This window comes from Phoca vitulina, unplaced genomic scaffold (assembly GCF_004348235.1).
Source record: "Phoca vitulina isolate PV1807 unplaced genomic scaffold, GSC_HSeal_1.0 scaffold25, whole genome shotgun sequence".
NCBI classification, from domain to species: Eukaryota; Metazoa; Chordata; class Mammalia; order Carnivora; family Phocidae; genus Phoca; species Phoca vitulina.
Window position 1 is genome coordinate 44,799,001 of NW_022589728.1, and position 19,348 is coordinate 44,818,348.

General features: G+C 38.8%; 2 protein-coding genes and 1 pseudogene across 8 annotated transcripts in view; 2 read left to right on the forward strand and 1 right to left on the reverse strand.

The window, feature by feature from the left end:
* Positions 1-3,693: 3,693 nt before the first annotated feature.
* Positions 3,694-4,562, forward strand: LOC116643186 (annotated as a pseudogene).
* A 4,734-nt stretch (positions 4,563-9,296) lies between these two features.
* Positions 9,297-19,348, forward strand: part of VPS13B (vacuolar protein sorting 13 homolog B) — a 749,374-nt gene continuing 739,322 nt past the window's right edge. For 2 of the 7 annotated variants that reach the window (XM_032421506.1, XM_032421505.1), the window contains exons 1-2: positions 9,297-9,727; positions 10,167-10,344. In XM_032421506.1, the coding sequence (XP_032277397.1) occupies positions 10,198-10,344 (147 nt within the window). In that variant the 5' untranslated portion in view covers positions 9,297-9,727; positions 10,167-10,197. The remainder of the gene's footprint in view (positions 9,728-10,166; positions 10,345-19,348) is intronic. The other 5 variants (XM_032421503.1, XM_032421504.1, XM_032421507.1 and 2 more) reach the window with 4 other exon arrangements.
* LOC116642903 (small ubiquitin-related modifier 2-like) lies at positions 17,000-18,055 on the reverse strand. The gene has a single exon (XM_032421512.1). The coding sequence runs from the start codon at positions 17,998-18,000 to the stop codon at positions 17,590-17,592; it is 411 nt and encodes a 136-aa protein (XP_032277403.1). The 5' UTR covers positions 18,001-18,055; the 3' UTR covers positions 17,000-17,589.

The window sequence follows — 19,348 nt, forward strand, 5'->3', positions numbered from 1 at the left end:
GCACAACTAAAGGGAGAGAAGAGGCCACATCAAGGAAGGTGGTAAGTGCTGCGATGTGGTTTGGGGGAGAAACAGATCACAGGTGCTGTGGAGAGGAGGGAGCCCTAGTTGCAGAGAAAGGCCAGAGAGAGTGGAGCCCATAGGGATAGGCACAAGAAGAACACTTCCCCAAAGCCATTGTCTGAGAAAACAGAGGGACTGATTTTTGTGAGTTTTCGCAACCAGTGGGGCTCAAAGATTGGAGTTTAAAAGGTCAGCGGGCTTGGTTGGGATAGAGCCCTGAGGCCACTGACTTACTCCTGGAGAAGGCAGGCAAACAACCCGTGATTTGAGGATTGCCTAAGGCGCACAGGGAGAGACTGTTCACTCTTTATGGAGTGCATCCGTGAAAGGTGGCATTCACAGAGATGCCTCTCCAGGGACAAGAGAGTCCCCAGGCACCATTTCCCTCTCCTGCCCCTGAGCATAGGTGCAGAGATACCTGCTGAGGCAGCTAACCCAGACACTGGCTGTTTAGCCTGCTTTGCTCCAAATCCCACCCCCCTGTGCTTTGGGGCAACTGCCCTTCTCGATCAAACCAGCTTCCGTCCAAGTGCAGTGACACTCTCCCCCAGAAGACCAGTGTAGGCCCCCACCACACCAGGTCCCTAAAGTTTGGAGTTTTAAAAGTCAGCAGGCTTGGCTGGGATATAGCCCAAAGTGCACTGTGCTGCTCTAGGAAGGCAAGCAACCTGGAGGCAGACCGCATGAAAACAGTGATCTGAAAAATGCCTGGGATGCATGAAGGGAAATTATTCATTGTCTGGGAGTGCTTCCCTGAGAGCAGCAAGCACGGACACCCCTCTCTGGGGACAAAGGAACTGGCTGGCGCCACTTCCCTCCACCACTCCTCAGCATAAACCAACTTCAATAAACAGCACAGTGCCAACACTGTTGCCTAACATGCTTACACCATGTCTTGCCCACCTGCACTCTGCTGGTATTGCTTTTCTTGGACAAGTGTGCCTACGGCCCAGCACAACAGGTCCCTTCCCCAGAAGACCAGGAGAAACCCCCGTACACACCATGTCTCCTGACCAGAGAGTTCTCAAGGTTTCAGTTATAGTGGAAGTACCATCAGGTCTCATTTAATAAGCAGACCAGAACACACCTAGTTAAAACTTGCCACACTCTGGCCAAGGTCCAAACACTGCCCACTGCAGGCGAGGAGAGCCTCTGCAGATGACTGGCCTGAGAGAGCAGCCGAAACAGAGCAGCAGAGTGCATGCAGCATACACCAGGGACACTCCCTGAAGTGCCAGGCCCTGGACACTATCTGACCTCTTCTTCATAAAGCCATTACTCCCAGGAGCAGGAAACACAACTGGCTTTTCAAACACATAGAAGAAGACAGAGACTTAGACAAAATGCCAAGATGAAGGAATTCATCCTAAAAGAAAGAACAAGAAAAGAGATTTAACTGAAACACATATAAGTAATAATGCTTGATGGAGAATTTAATGCAACAATCATAAGGATACTTACTGGGCTTTAGAAAAGCATGGAAGACATTAAGGAGATACCACAGAGATAAAAGAGTTAAAAAACAATCAGGGAAAAATGAAAAATGCAGTTAGTAAGATTCGAAACAGACTGAACATAATGACCACAAGGATGGAAGAAGCAGAGGAACGAATAACTGATACAGAAGACAGAATAATGGAAAATAATGAAGCTGAACAAAAGAGAGAAAGAAGAATTATGGATCACGAGAATAGACTCATATCATAGGATTCCCAGAAGAAGAAGAAGAGAAAAAGAGGCAGAGGTTTGTCTGAGAAAATGATAGCTGAAAACTTCCCTAATCTGGGAAAGGAAACAGACATCCAAATCCAGGAGGCAGAGAGGACTCCCATGAAAATCAACAAAAGCAGGCCAACACCAAGACATATTATAGTTAAATTTGCAAAATAGTGATAAAGAAAAAAATTCTAAAAGCAGCAAGACAAAAGAAGTTAAGTCCCTAACTTACAAGGGAAGACCCATAAGGCTAACTGCAGATCTCTCCACAGAAACTTGGCAGGCCAGAAGAAAGTGGCATGATATATTCAATGTATTGGATGGGAAAAATCTGCAGCCAAGAATACTCTATCCAAAAAAGCTATCATTCAGAATAGAAGAAGAGATAAAGAGTTTCCCAGGAAAACAAAAACCAAAGGAGTTTGTGACCACTAAACTAGCCCTGCAAGAAATATTAAAGGGGACTCTTCGAGTGGGAAAGAAATACCAAAAGTAACAAAAACTAGAAAGGAACAGAAAAAAATCTCCAGAAACGATGTCAAAACAAGTAATAAAATGGCACTAAATACATATCTCTTTGTAATTACTCTGAATATAAATGGACTACACACTCCAATCAAAAGACGTAGGGTGTCATAATGGATTAAAAAACAAGACCCATCAATATGCTGCCTACAGAGACTCATTTTAGGCCTAAGGACACCTGCAGATTGAAAGTGAGGAGATGGAGAAACATTTATCATGCAAATGAAAGTCAAAAGAAAGGTGGAGTAGCCACGCTTATATCAGACAAACTAGATTTTAAACCAAAGACGGTAATGAGATGAAGGGCACTATCATAATAAAGGGGTCTATCCAACAAGAAGATATAACAATTGTAAATATTTATGCCCCCAACATGGGAGCAACCAAATATAGAAAACAATAACAAATATAAAGAAACTCATTGATGATAATACAATAATAGTAGGGGGCTTTAACAACCTAGTTACATCAATGGACAGATCATCTAAGCAGAAGATCAAAAAGGAAACAATGGCTTTGACTGAGACACTGGACCAGATGGACTTAACAGATATTTTCAGAACATTTCATCCTAAAGCAGCAGAAAACACATTCTTTTCAAGTGCACATGGGACCTTCTCCAGAACAGATCACATACTAGGTTACAAATCAGGCCTCAACAAGTACAAAAAGATTGAGATCATACCATGCATATTTTCTGACCACAGTGCTATGAAACTTGCCAAGAAAAAAATTTGAACGACCACAAATACATGGAGGTTAAAGAGGATGCTACTAAACAATGAATGGGTCAACAAGGAAATCAAAGAAGAAATTAAAAAATAAAATGAAAACGAAAACACAATGGTCTAAAACCTTTGGGATGCAGCAAAAGCGGTCCTAAGAGGGAAGTATATAGCAATACAGGCCTACCTCAAGAAGCAAGAAAAATCTCAAACAACCTAATTTTACACATAAAGGAGCTGGAAAAAGAACAAATGAAGGGGTGCCTGGGTGGCTCAGTTGTTAAGCATCTGCCTTCGGCTCAGGTCATGATCCTAGGGTCCTGGGATCGAGCCCTGTGTTGGGCTCCCTGCTCCGTGGGAAGCCTGCTTCTCCCTCTCCCACTCCCCCTGCTTGTGTTCCCTCTCTCGCTGTGTCTCTCTCTGTCAAATAAATAAGTAAAATCTTAAAAAAAAAAAAAAAAAAAAAGAACAAATGAAGCCTAAAGCCAGCAGAAGGGAAATAATAAAGATTAGAGCAGAAATAAATGATATAGAAACTAAAAAAAAAAAAAAACCAAAACAGAAGAACAGATCAATGAAACCAGGAGCTGGTGCTTTGAAAAAATTAATATAATTGATAAGCCCCTAGGTAGACTTATTAAAAAGAAGAGACTCTTTCCCATCTTGCAAGATGGCGGGCGAAAAAGCTGAGAAGCCGGATACTAAAGAGAAGAAACCTGAAGCTAAGAAGGCTGATGCCGGTGGCAAGGCTAAGAAGGGTAACCCCAAGGCTAAAACACCAAAGAAGGGGAAGCCCCACTGCAGCCGAAACCCTGTCCTTGTCAGAGGAATTGGCAGATATTCCTGATCGGCTATGTATTCCAGAAAGGCCATGTACAAGAGGAAGTATTCGGCAGCTAAATCCAGGGTTGAAAAGAAAAAGGAGAAAGTTCTTGCTACGGTCACAAAACCAGTTGGTGGTGACAAGAATGGTGGTACCTGAGTGGTTAAACTTCGCAAAATGCCTAGGTATTATCCTACTGAAGATGTGCCTCGAAAGCAGTTGAGCCATGGCAAAAAACCTTTCAGTCAGCACATGAGAAAGCTGCGAGCTAGTATCACTCCCGGGACCATTTTGATCATCCTCACTGGGTACCACAGAGGCAAGAGGGTAGTTTTCCCGAAGCAACTGAGCAGTGGCTTGCTACTTGTGACTGGACCTCTTCACTCAATCGAGTAACTCTGTGTAGAACACACCAGAAATTCGTCATTGCTACTTCTACCAAAATTGATATCAGCAGTGTGAAAATCCCCAAACATCTCACTGATGCTTACTTCAAGAAGAAGAAGCTGTGTAAGCCCAGACACTAGGAGGGTGAGATCTTCGACACTGAGAAAGAGACATACAAGATTACAGAGCAGCGCAAGGTTGATCAGAAAGCCGTGGACTCGCAAATTCTGCCAAAAATCAAAGCTGTTCCTCAGCTTCAGGGCTATCTCTGCTCTGTGTTTTCTCTCACAAATGGAGTTTACCCTCACAAATTGGTGTTCTAAATTTCTTACAAAGAACGTAATTAAATAACTGATCCATTAAAAAAAAAGAGAAAGGACCCAAATAAAGAAAAACACAAATGAGAGGGGAGAAATAACATCACATAAATATAAACAATTATGAGAATATTATGAAAAATTATATGCCAACAAATTGGACAACCTGGAAGAAATGAATAAATGCCTAGGAAACATATAAACTACCAAAACTGAAATGGGAAGAAATAGAAAACTTGAACAGACTGATAACCAGCAAAGAAATTGAATCAGTAATAAAAAATCTCCCAAAAAACAAAAGTCCAGGGCCAGATAGCTTCACCGGGAATTCTACCAAACATTTAAAGAAGAGTTAACACTTATTCTTCTCAAACTATTCCAAAAAATAGAAAAGGAAGGAAAGCTTCCAAATTCATTCTATGAGGCTGGCATTACCATGATTCTAAAACCAAAGACTCCACTAAAAAAGAGAGCTACAGGCCAATCTCCCTGATGAACATGGATGGAAAAATTCTCAGCAAAACACTAGGAAATCAAATCTAATAGTACATTAAAAGAATCATTCACCACAATCAAGTAGGATTTATTCCTGGGCTGCAAGGGTGGTTCAATATTCACAAATCAATCCACATGATACACCACATTAATAAAAGAAAGGATAAGAACCATATGATCCTTTCAATAGATGCAGAAAATGCATTTGACAAAGTGCAATATCCATTCATGATAAAATCCTCAACAAAGTATGGAAGAGAGGGAACAAACCTCAACATAATAAAGGCCATATATGAAAACCCCACAGCAAATATCATCCTCAACGGGGAAAAACAGAGCTTTTCCTCCACAGTCAGGAACAAGACAGGGATGTTCACTCTCACCACTGTTATTTAACATAGTACTGGAAGTCCTAGCCTCAGTAATCAGACAACAGTAAGAAATAAAAGGCATCCAAATTAGCAAGAAAGAAGTCAAACTTTCACTATTTGTAGATGACATTACACTATATATAGAAAACCCAAAAGACTCCACCAAAAAATTGCTAGCACTGATACATGAATTCAGTAAAGTTGTAGTATACAAAATCAACGTACAGAAATCTGTTGCATTTCTGTATACCAATAATGAACCAGCAGAAAGAGAAATCAAGGAATCCATCCCATTTACAATTGCACCAAAAACCATAAGATACCTAGGAATAAACCTAAACAAAGAGGTAAATGATCTGTACTCTGAAAACCACAGAACACTTAGGAAAGAAATTGAAAATGACACAAAGAAATGGAAAGACATCCCACACTAGTGGATTGGAGGAACAAATGTTGTTAAAATGTCTATACTACCCAAGGCAATCTACACATTTAATGCAATCCCTATCAAAATACCATGAGCATTTTTCACAGAGCTAGAACAACCCACCCTAAAATTTGTATGGAACCACAAAAGACCCCGAATAGCCAAAGCAATCTTTAAAAAGAAAAGCAAAGCTGGAGGCATCACAATTCTGGACTTCAGAATTCAGCTATAGTTATCAAGACAGTATGGTACTGGCACAAAAATAGACACATAGATCAATGGAAGAGAACAGAAAACCCAGAAATGAACCCAGAACTATATGATCAATTAATCTTCAACAAAGTAGGAAAGAATATCCAATGGAAAAAAGACAGTCTCTTCAATAAATGGTGTTGGGAAAACTGGACAGTAACATGCAAAAGAATGAAACTGGACTACTTTCTTACACCATACACAAAAATAAATTCAAAACGGATTAAAGACCTAAATGTGAGACAGGAAACCATCAAAATCCTGGAGGAGAACACAGGCAGTAACGTCTTTTGACATCGGCCAAAGCAACTTCTTACTAGATATATCTCCTGAGGCAAGGGAAACAAAAGCAAAAATAAACTATAGGGACTTCATCAAAATAAAAAGTTTCTGCACAGCGAAGGAAACCATCAACAAAACTAAAAGGTAACCTATGGAATAGGAGAAGATATTTGCAAATGACATATCTGATAAACGGTTAGTATCCAAAAAATAGAAAGAACTTATAAAACTCAACACCCAAAAAACAAATAATCCAATTTAAAAAATGGGCAGAAGACATGCACAGACATTTTTCCAAAGAAGACATACAGATGGCCAACAGACCCATGAAAGCATGCTCAACATCACTCATCATTAGGGAAATACAAATCAAACGACAATGATATCACAGCTGTCAGAATGGCTAAAATCAAGAACACAAGAAACAACAGGTGTTGGTGAGTATGTGGAGACAGGGGACCCCTTGTGCACTGTTGGTGGGAATGCAAACTGGTGCAGCCACTCTGGAAAACATCATGGAGATTCCTCAAAAAGTTAAAAATAGAACTACTCTACGATCCAGGTCTTAGAGATTCTCAGCAATTATCATGAAAGAATCTTACAAAGCGTGTCAGTTAGTCCAGACTAAAATTCTTAATTCATAGCTAGCACCATTCATTGTCTTTTTTGTACCCAAGTTATAGATCCCTTGAGAACAATGCCGGTATCCTTTTAAAATGTGCAGTTCTCTTAAATATATCAAATACATGCAGTAATCACACTACTAGGTATTTACCCAAAAGATACAAAAATACTTATTCAAAGGGATACATCCACACTGATGTTTATAGCAGCATTATCTACAATAGCCAATTATGGAAGGAGCCCTAGTGTCCATGGACTGATGAATAAAAAAGATGTGATATATGTATATAAAATGGAATATTACCAAGCCATTAAAAAAGGAACACTATCTTGCCATTTGCAATGGCGTGGACAGAGCTAGAGTATAATGCTAAAGGAAATAAGTCAGTCAAAGACAAATACCATGATTTCACTCACACGTGGAATTTAAAAAACAAAACAAATGAACATGGGGGAACGAAAGAAGCAGATCAAGAAACAGACTCTTAAATATAGAGAACAGAGTTACTGGAGGGGAGGTGGGTGGGGATGGGTTAAATAGGTGATGGGTTTAAGGAGTGCACCTGTTGTGATTAGCACTGGGTGTTGTATGTAAGTGATGAATTATTAAATTCTACACCTGAAACTAAGATTACACTGTGTTAACTAACTGGAATTTAAATAAAAATTCGGAGAAAAACAATTATTTTGACTGCTTACAGAACAGGGTGCAATAGAACACAGGTTGAAAACCACTACTTTTGATTCTTAAAACCAAACTAAAAAAAAAAAATCAATGACCAAATAATTTTCTCAAGGCAGGAATTTGGCAATTATTTTTGTTGGCCCCAAGAGAAAAATGGCACAGAACAAAAAATACACCATGCTTATTTTGTTTATATGGCATAGTAAAACAAATCTAAATTTATATTAGTATGCTGCTCTTTTATACTAAATTGAGACCTGTAAGAACAGCTAAAATCAACAAGAAACAACAGGTGTTGGTGACAATGTGAGACTAGGCCCCTTTTCTCTAGAAGAATAACAAGACTTGTAGTTCTAGAACTGTAGAGCTTTCATAAAATTAGTGGAATCATTTTTTTATGTTAAGATTTCTGAGTCATGGCTTCAACCTGTTTGCTTTCCAAGTGAAATAGATAACTAAGAAATTTAATTTACTTCGCTAATTCAGTGGGTTTTAATAAGACCTAGATTACTTGGGTTATTCATCAAGGCTTTTTGTGAGAGGAGTTGCTCTGAATCAGCCAATTAGCTGCTTTTTTCTTTTGAAACTTATTTTCATTAACATAATAAATCTAAATACCCTGGCATCCTCACTTATGCCCTCTTTTCTATTGCATTTTCTAACACTCTTTCAAGAAATCGTAACTTGAATTCCAGTAAAGAGCTTTAAAAGTTTAGAATACTTATTACTATTTTCAATTAAATGCAACAATATGGGTGGTTATTTTATTTTTTAAGTAATCCCCACATTCAGTGTGCGGCTCAAACTCACAACCCTGAGATCAAGAATGCCATGTTCTATGGACTGAGCCAGCCAGGCGCCCCCCTTTTAAAATTTTTAATTTTTTTTTTTGGTTGGGTGGGCATCTTAATCCCTTTGTAACGAAAGTCTATTTTCAAAATGCAGTGGTAGTTGTTTTCTGCAGACGTTACTGGTAAAAACAATCAGCGAGCAAGTCCTACGCTACTCCTTTAAGCCCAGTGTGTTATTTTTCCGAGTTAGGTGTTGGAGTTTCTCGATTTTGTTAGCCTGCAAAATATTGGAAGGAAAGGTAATATTTTATACATTCATTTCAGCCTAATAAAACCAACACTGCCTCTTAAAACTCTTGAATTCATTCCTTATCAGCTATTTCTTTTCACTTTATCTCTAGGAGCCTTCCTTGTGATATTCCCACCGCTTTTCTGAAGTCCCACATCAGACTGCAATCTAATGGTTCTTCACAATCTTCTCTTTGGCCATTCCTTCACCGCCCCGCATCAGCACGTTTAGGGATACTTAACCACTCCTTTGCCAAAGAACGCGAGAGCTTGTCTGCACGTTTGATCAAAATGCGTTCCCCTAAATTACACATCCTAATTCCTTTAATTTCTCCACTACTCGTACCTTTCCTCCAGCAAATGAACCTCGGATCTGAAGTTAAATCTGCCCCCGCCTCCAACCTCCCCGCTCCTACCTGCAGCCTTAAGGCTGTTGCCCTGCCCACTGAACCCAAGTTCCTCTCCCCAGGCCTTCAATTTCCCAAGAAAAACAATAGCCGCTTTGTTTTTCAGGGTTTTAAACACCAGTATCCACTTTCTTCCTCCTCCTTCGACCCGAGGGCCCTCGGCGCTTCCCCACCCGGACGCGACCTCCACCACCTACAAGCCGCTTTCCCCCAGAGCGCCACTTCCGGATCGCCGAGTGTCTCCGCTTTACCGGTCCGCCCACCTCCCCCGCGCATTTCCCAGAGCTTTGTCTTAAAACATTGGCGGGGTCGGAGCGGGGACGCAGGCTAGCCCGGCACAGAAGGTTTCCTAGAAGACGCGCTGAGTGGCTGCTCGAGCCTGGCAACTCCCGCCGCGCTGCGGAGTCGAGGGGTGGCAGTGGAGGGACAGTTTGTTTTGAGCACCGAATGGGGTAACACCCGGAAGTGGCGCCGTACCCGAGTTGCGTTGCCGCCGGGGGCGGGTGCCGGGTACCGGGAGGTGGCGAGGAAGCCACGGTACTCTTTGCCGTAAGTGTCAGCGGAGGGTGCAATACCGCCAGAGGCGGGAGCTGGCCTGGTTCTGGCCCAGGTTCTACCGTGGTAGATCCGGCTGGGTTCCGGGAGTCGAGGGCCTCGTGGGGAGGCTGGGCTGGTGGAGGGTTGCGGCGGCCGAAGGGGATCCCGCTCCCTTCTTTCTCCCCTTCCTGGGGATCTGCTCTCTTTAGTTCACCAGCTTATTCCTCCCCCCCTTCGCCAGGCGAGTTGAGGGGAGTTTTACTAGGGAGGAAGTTGCAGCTGGAGCAGAGAATCCACTTGTGTTTTCGGCTTCTGGGAGGAGGCGAGCGGCTGCTTTGGTGGGGACTGTTGCTTTTCGGCCTCTTCATCTTCAGTCCCTCCTGAGAAATGCTTTTTCCTTCGCTGCTCTACCGACTCAGTTACTTCTCATATTTGTCTTTACCCCCTTCAGCTTCTGACTTTGACTCCTCTGCACTTAAAAGATGCTGGAGTCATATGTGACTCCAATTTTAATGAGCTATGTGAATCGCTACATCAAGAATTTAAAGCCATCAGATCTACAGCTTTCGCTATGGGGTGGAGATGTGGTTCTCAGCAAGCTCGAGTTAAAGTTGGATGTGCTGGAACAGGTAAGCTGTGTAACTGTCATTAACTGGAAACATTTTCAGCTAGTTTAGTAATCCATTGTTTCCTGCACTTTGGCTTTATGCTTTAAAAACTTAAATTGTCTGTTAAAGTATTTTGGACTACGCTGAAACTACAGACCTTCCTTTACAGAGGTTTTTTTCGTGGTTTGTTACTGGTGATGGTTTATTAGAATTGGATTCCCAAAAGGTGCCTCAACAGATAGGAAGACAGCTTCATTGTTCTTGTCAGAATTGTTCAGTCTGCTTACTCAATTCGGAAGCATTACCGGATATGCTAATATACATTGCTAAGATTTCTGTATGAAGCTGGAAAATATTATATTCCCATTCTCCTTTTTGGGGAATGGAAGGGTCTGAAAGAGCAAGAAAGTTCTCTTAGTAGGAAAGAGGACATGACATCCTCAGAGAATTGAGCAGACACAGATTGAGAATGCCAGTAAAATTGAAAACTTACTACTTACTCACTTTTTAGGTTTTTTTCTTTTAACTTGAGAATGGTCTGATGTAAATAACTGTAATTTTAAAGTTCATATATTTATTAATCCACCGAGTACATTTATTACTAACATATGCCAGGCAACTCTGTTAGGCCTGAAGATACAAAAACTATCTGTGGAAACCCCGAAGAGCCAGACCACCTGCTTTTTAGGAGATAAGGGAAGTCTTAATCTAATGGTGAAAGTTAATAATTTTTACATTCCACTGCTCCCTTTATTATTGAATAATCTAGAGTATCACTAAGAAATAATACTCTTGGTTCCTTCCCCTCTTCTCTCCAAGGTTAATTATCTTAATATTTTCATTTTTTAAAAATGACCACACGTCCTAAGTGTACAGCTCAGTTTTTATGTATGTATACACGTGTGTAACCACTGTGGAGATGAGATAGAATATTTCCTGCACCTTAAATGGCTCCCCTTTGCAAATCAGTAATCCCACCCCCTAAAACAGGTGACTGTTATTCTGACTTTTCTCAACATAAAGAAGTTTTGCTTGTTCTTGAACCTTAATAAATTGGAATCACTTGTGTCTGGCTGTTTAACTTTATGGCTAAGATTAACCCATTTTGTTGCAGGAGCTGTCATTTGTATTGCCTTGCAGTATTCCGTTGGCTAAAGATTCACAATTTATTTTCCCATTGATGTACATTTGGGTGGTTTCTACTTTTGGCTGTTATGAAGAAGGTTCTTGTGAACATTCTTGTACATGTATACTGGTGGACATAGGTATTAATTTCTCTTAGGTGTATACTTAGGTATGTATATGTTTAGCTTTGATGGATACTGCCAAATAGTTTTCCAAAGTGGTTGTATCAATTTACATTCTCACCAGCGGTGGATGAGAGGTCCAGTTACTTCAAGTTTTTGGTATTACTTGGCATGTTTGTTATTTTAATTTTAGCCTTTCTGGTGGGTGTGTAGTGGTCTCTATTTAAATTTGCATTTCCTTAATGGGTAATGATGTTGAACACATTTTCACGTGCTGCTTATTGGCTATTTGAATATCCTCTTTTGTAAAGTCTCTAATTCTTTTGCCTTTTAAAAAAAGTTGGGTATTTTTTTTTTAATTGATGTGGAGGGGTTCTTTACATATTTTGGAAATGAGTCCTTTGCTAGATATATTTTGCAATATCTTCTCCCAGTCTGTGGCTTGGCTTTTTACTCTCTTAAAATTATCTTTTGATGAATAGAAGTTCATAATTTCACTGAGGTCCAAGTTGTCAATCTTTTCCTTTAAGAAATTTTTGCTTATTCCAGGTACATGAAGATACTCTTTTTTCGTTTTGTTTTTATTTTAATCACCCCATGCTCATCATGACAAGTGCATTCCTTAATACCCATCACCTGTTTAACCCATCCTCCCACCCCCTCCTCTGGTAACCATTAGTTTATTCTGTTAATTGGTTTGCCTTCCTCTTTTTTTTTTAAATTTTATTTATTTATTTGACAGAGGGAGACACGGCGAGAGAGGGAACACAAGCAGGGGGAGCGGGAGAGGGAGAAGCAGGCTCCCCACTGAGCAGGGAGCCCAACATGGGGCTTGATCTCAGGACCCTGGGATCACGACCTGAGCCAAAGGCAGACGCTTAATGACTGAGCCACTCAGGCGCCCACCTTCCTCTCTTTTTGCCCCCCTTTACTCGTTTGTTTTGTTTCTTAAATTCCGCATAGTGGTGAAATCATATGGTATTTGTCTTTCTCTGACTTACTTCACTTAGCGTTATACACTCTAGCTCCATCCATGTTGCAAATAGCAAGATTTCATTCTTTTTTATGGCTGAATAATATTCCATTATGTATGTATAGATAGAAATACCTATATTTATCTATCTCCTTTATCCATTCATCAGTCGATGGACATTTGGGCTCTTTCCGTAATTTGTGTATTGTTGATAATGCTGCTGTAAACATTGGGGTGTGTGTATCCCTTCAAATTAGTATTTTTGTATCCTTTGGGTAAATACCCAGTAGTGCAATTGCTGGATCATAGGGTACTCAGTGGATTATTAAAACCTCCATACTGTTTTCCAGAGTGGCTGCACCAGTTTGCATTCCCAGCAACAGTGCAAGAAGGTTCCCCTTTTCCCACGTCCTCAGTAACACCTGTTGTTTCTTGTGTTGTTGAGTTTAGCCATTCTGACAGGTGTGAGGTGATATCTCATTGTAGTTTTGATTTGCATTTCCCTGATGATGAGTGATGCTGAGCATCTTTTCATATGTCTATTGGCCATCTGTAGGTCTTTTTGGAGAACTGTCTATGCGTGTCTTCTGCCCATTTTAATCAGATTGTTTGGTTTTTGGGTGTTGGCTTTTGTAAGTTCTTTACATATTTTGGATACTAACCCTTTATCAGATATGCCATTTGCAAATATCTTCTCCTATTCCATAGGTTGCTTTTTAGTTTTGTTAATGGTTTCCTTTGTTATGCAGAAGCTTTTATTTTGATGAAGTCCCAATAGTTTCCCTTGCCTCTGGATACGTGTCTAGTAAGAAGTTGCTATGGCCAAGATCAAAGATGTTGCTGCCTGTGTTTTCCTCTAGGATTTTGATGGTTTCCTGTCTCACATTTAGGTCTTTTGAATTTATTTTTGTGTATGGTGTAAGAAAATGGTCCAGTTTCATTTTTTTGCATATTGCTGTCCCATCTCTTGTTTTCTTTTAGAAGTTTTATTGTTTTTTTTTTTTTTTTTTTTGATTTATCTAAAATTTTTCTGGAAGTGTGAAGTAGAGGTCAAGATGGACCTTTTTTTTTCTTTGAGACTCATTTGATCCACACCATTTGTTGAACCATTCTTTTTCTACTGAATTGCAGTAAGCCTTACTGCAAATCAGGTTGTCATATATGTGTGGATTTATTTCTGAACTCTGTATTTGCTCAGTAGTCTATTTGTCTATTCTTGTGTCATTACCATACTGTCTTTTACAGTAAGTTTTGATATCTCATAGTGTAATTTGTGTAACTTTGTTCTTTTTTTCCTTGTCGTAACTATTGTGGATCCTTTGCATTTTCACATACATTTTAATTTCAATTTGTAAATTTTAGAATTTTCCCCTAAGGGGGAAACCCACTGACATTTTTGTTGAGGTTACATGAAATCAATAGATTAATTTGGGAGCATTAACATTAACACATACTGTTTTAACATAGTATTGAGTTTTTTAATCCCGGTACAGAACATTGCTTTCTGTATTTTTAAGTCTTCAATTTTTCTCAGCAATGATTTGAAGTTTTCAAGAGAGGCCTTGCACATATTTCATTAAATATGATCTTTTTTTTGTTATAAGGAGCATTATTTCTTAAAAATTTCATTTTCTAAGTACATTACCAGTGCACAGAAATACAGTTGTTTTAGTACATTGGCCTTCCATTCAGTACCCTTTCTAACTTGTATGATTTGGTGTTTTCTTTTAGATTGCCTGTGTACGCAATCATGCCATTTGCAAATAGTGACAGTTTTACATCTTCCAGTGCTTGTACCTTTTATTTCTTTATTGCAGTGTGGAGTAGACATCTTGAAAATACTCTTCTTTTGTTCCCACCTTCAGTGTTAAAGTGCTCAATATTTTACTATTAAGCATGTTGCTAGCTGTAAGTACTCCTTACTGGGTAAGGAAATGCTCTTTTGTTCCTCCTTTTACAAGTTTTAAAAATCATGAATGGGTTTGAATTTTATCAAATATTACATTTAATGAATTTATCTGATTTTTCTTTTATTCTGTTAATGTGGTGAATTACATTGAGTTTTTAGATGGAGTTTGAATTCCTGGTATAAACCCATACTTCGTATTAACCTTTTTATGTGTTGGCTTTGATTTGCTAAATTTTTGTTTAGTTTTAGTATATGTGCTGCCGAAGCGAGCACAATTTTTGTTTAGTTTTGTAGCAGGTATGTTTATAAGTGATTCTGGTCTGTGCTCTCTCTTGTAATGTCCTTATCCGGTTTGGATTATCATAGATATGTTGCTTCATTAAATTATTAAGTATTTTGTTTTTTTTATAAATGAGTTTGTGTAAGATTGATATTAGTTTTTATTTTGGTAAAATATACATACCCAAATTACCATTTTTGCCATTTTTTTATTATAGTTCTGTGGGGCATTGATAACATTTATGTTGTTGTGCAACCATTACCACCACCCATCCCCAGAACTTCTTTAGTTTCCCAAACTGAACCTCTGTACCCTTTGATCCACTCACTCACTATTCTGTCTTACCAGCCCCTGGCAATCAGCATTCTACTTTGTTTTTATGAATTTGACTACTCTTACACCTCACAAGTGGAAACCTACAATAGTTATCATTTTGTGACTGGCTTATTTAACTTATTAGCACAGTGTCTTCAAGGTTCATTCATATTGTAGCATGTATCGCAATTTCCTTCCTTTTTAAGGCTGAATAATATTCCATTGTATATGCCATATTTTGTTCATTTGTCCATTGATGCACATTTGCGTTGTTTCTCCCTTTTGGCTACTTTGAGTAATACTGCTGCAAACATGGATGTACAAATATCTGTTTTGAGTCCCTGCTTTCATTTGTTTTGGGTATATACCCACCAGTGGAATTGCTAGATTGTATAGTAATTCGATGTTTAAATTTTTGAGGAATTGCCATACTGCCTTCCACAGTGGCTACACCACAGCAACGTACAAGTTTTCCAGTTGCTCCATGTCTTCACCATACTTGTTATTTTCTGATTTTTGTTTTTTTTTATTATAGGCATTCTAATGGATGTGACATGCTATCCCACTGTGGTTTTGATTTGTATTTTCATAATGATTGATTTTGAGCAACTTTTCATGTGCTTATTGGCCATGTGTATATTTTTGGAGAAATGTCTATTCAAGTCCTCTGCCCTTCTTTAAAATTGCATTTTTTTTTTTGTTGAGTTGTAGGAATTATATATTCTGATTATCAGTCCCTTATCAGATACATGATTTGCAAATATTTTCTCCCATTGTGAGTTGTCTTTGAGTCTTTTGTGCCTTTTGATGAAGAAAAGTTTTAAATTTTGAAGTTCAACTTAACAATTTTTTCTTTTGATGCCTGGGCTTTTGGTATCCTATACAAGAGATTATTGCCAGATATAGTGTCATGAAGCTTTTTCTTTGTTTTCTTAGAGCTTTATATTTTTCGCTCTTACTTTTAGGTCTTTGATTCATTTTGAGTTAATTTTTGTGTATGGTATAGTATCCTATGGTATAGGATCCAACTTCATTTGTTTTTATAAGTGGGTGTTTACTTTTCCAGTAACATTCATTGAAGACTGTCCTTTCCCCCTTTGAATGGTCATGGCATCCTTCTTGAAAATCACTTGGCCATAGATGTGAGGGTTTATTTCTGGGCTCTCAATACAGTTCCCTTTGTGGTTTATAGGTCTGTGGTCAGAAATCACTTTGTTTTGAATACCATAACTTTGTAGTAAGTTTTGAAATCAAGATGTGTGTAATCTCCAACTTTGTTCTTTTACTAGTTTTATAAATCTTAGGAAAAATGAATCCTGGAGTCATGTGGGTCAAGAGTTTTCTTAGTTGGAAAGTTTTAAATTCTTGATTTAATTTTTTTTGGAGATTTTATTTGGTCGGGGGGGGCGGAGAGGAGAGAGGGAGAGGGAAATGGACAAGCAGACTCTGCCTTGAGCGTGGAGCCCAACTTGGGACTCCATCTCACTACCCTGAGATCATGACCAGAGCCGAAACCAAGGGTTGATGCTTAACCAACTGGGCCACCCAAGCACCACTATGATTTAATTTCTTTAGCAGATATAGGACTATTTAGATTTTATCTCTTCTTTTGTTAGTTTTGGTTAGTTTTTCACTGAATTTCTCCATTTCTTCAAAACCGGTGATCAGCAAACAATGGCTTGGACCTACTTTTCTAAGTAAAATTTTATTGGAGCACAGCTATTTTCATTTGTTTACATATTGTCTGGCAGCTTTTGAGAACTAAAATGGCAGAGTTGAGTAGCTGGGACAGAGTGCATGGCTTGCAAAAGCCTTAAGTATATACTATCTGGCCCTTACCGAAAAATTTCCTGCCCCTGCCCTGAATTGTCTATATTTAAAGCCATAGAGTTGGATTTTTTTGGTCCAGTTTAAAGTTGACTGATTTTTTTTAAAAAAAAATCTAGGATCTGTTTTTTTTTTAAACAAGAAGTTTATTTAAACAACAAGACGCTTGACTTGAAGGGAAAACTATCTAGGATTCATTTCTTTTAGAGTAATTTATCCCTACTTAAAGACAGATTGCCCTACATGTAACAGCTACGTACAAAATTGTCCTTGGTTTTACAATGATAAATGAAAAACATTAAAATTCTCCAGTCGAACGAGGTATGCAAGGATTTTTATGTTGTTCTTTTTTTGTTAAACAGTGAGAGCAAAATAACTTACTGGAATATAAAGATAAGAGCCGACTGAGCATGCCACTAATGGGGAGAGGGGGTATTTTCACAGAAGCAGTATTTTCCCCCATCCCATCTCCATTTGATGTCGATCAAAACATACCATTGGCCATTTAGTTAAAAAAAAAAAAATGCAATATGCTTGTGCACATACACGGTTACTTTATGTACAGTAAAGGAATGGGGAAGGGGAAAATGAAATAATAGAGAAGACTATACTGTAGTAGTCAGGATGTGGTGGAACCAAATTGTGGCTTTCTAATTGAGAATGTCTTCTTGGTCTGGAGGAACAGAGTTCTGGAGTAACGTAGCAGGTTCCTTTTTTAGTAGATACCTCCTGTCTGCTGCTGGAACACATCAATTGTATCTTCATCCTCCATGTCCAACTGTGCAGGTGTGTCTGTTTCATTGATTGGCTGCCCATCAAATCGGAATCTGATCTGCCTCATTGACAAACCCTGTCGTTCACAATAGGCTTTCATTAGTTTACTAAGTGGTGTATGCCTCTTAATCTTAAACTGCACCACAGAACCATCCTGCCCCGCCACCTTCAAGTTAATATGATAGTTGTTCTCAGTCTTGACTCCTTCCTTGGGCTTTTCATCAGCCATGGCGAGTGCTGGAGTCTCCTCAGCTGCCGCTCTACAAAAGAGGTACCAGGTCCGCACTGAACGAGCACACACGTATTGTGATATTTTTTTCTTACTGATATTAGTGATTTGTATCTTCTTCATCACATTGTTAGGGTTTTATTAATTTTATTTGCAGAGAACTGATTTTTCTGATTTCCCCCCCCCGCCCATTCTACTTTCTTTGGATTTAATTGGCTGTTTTCTCTAGCTTCCTGAGGTGGAAGCTTCTGTCATTTATTTTTTCCTCCTACCTTTTTCTATTGAAATATATGCATTTAGTGCTATAACTTTTTTTTTTTTTTTTTGCCCTCTATGTCACAGAATTTCATGTTGTTTTTTCATTATTTTGTTCAGGAAAATATTTCCATTTTGATTTTTTTTTCTTTGATTCATGGGTTTAGAAGTGTATGTTTAATTTCTGAACATTTGGGGAATTGCTAATTATCTTTGTTACTGATTTCTAATTTAATTCCACTGTGGTCAGCGTAGTTTCTGTATTATTTTAATCCATTATAATTTATGAGTCAGTATATGGTCTGTTTTTGTAAATGTTCTATATGCAATTGATAAAAAGTGTGTATTGGGCAGTTGTTGCTATATTCTTCCATAAATATTATTTACTTCAAGTTAGTTAATAGAGTTCTTAAAATCTTATAAATCCGTGTGGATTTTCATATCTGCTGTTCTGTCAATTACTAAGGTATGTTAATATCTACAATTATGGGGGCACCTGGGTGGCTCAGATGGTTAAGCGTCTGCCTTCGGCTCGGGTCGTGATCCTGGGGTCCTGGGATCGAGTCCCGCATCGGGCTCCCTGCTGGGAGGGGAGCCTGCTTCTCCCTCTGCCTCTGCCTCTCTCCCATGAATAAATAAATAAAACATTTAAAAAAAATATCTACAATTATGATTATTTGTCTACTTTTTAATTTTGACAACTTTCACCTTATATATCTAGAAATTGTTATTAGGTGTACACAAATTTAAGTGTTATCTTATTCAACATACTTAAAAATCATGCTTAAATGTGTCCTTTCACTAGTAATTCTTCTTGCTTTAAAGTTTTTTTTTTAATAATACTGTTTTAAAAATCGCTTCACTTAGCATAACACCCTGAAAGACATGTATCATATGATCTCCCTGATATGAGGAATTCTTAATCTCAGGAAACAAACTGAGGGTTGCTGGAGTGGTAGGGGTGGGAGGGATGGGGTGGCTGGGTGATAGACATTGGGGAGGGTATGTGCTATGGTGAGTGCTGTGAATTGTGTAAGACTGATGAATCACAGACCAGTACCTCTGAAACAAATAATACATTATATGTTAAAAAAAAAAAAATTGCTTCAGTTGCTGACCCTAAAGGTTACAGAATGCATATTTGACTTATTAGAGTCTAACTTAGTACTTTTACCATTTCCTGAACAATCTTACAACAGTTTGACTACATCTACTT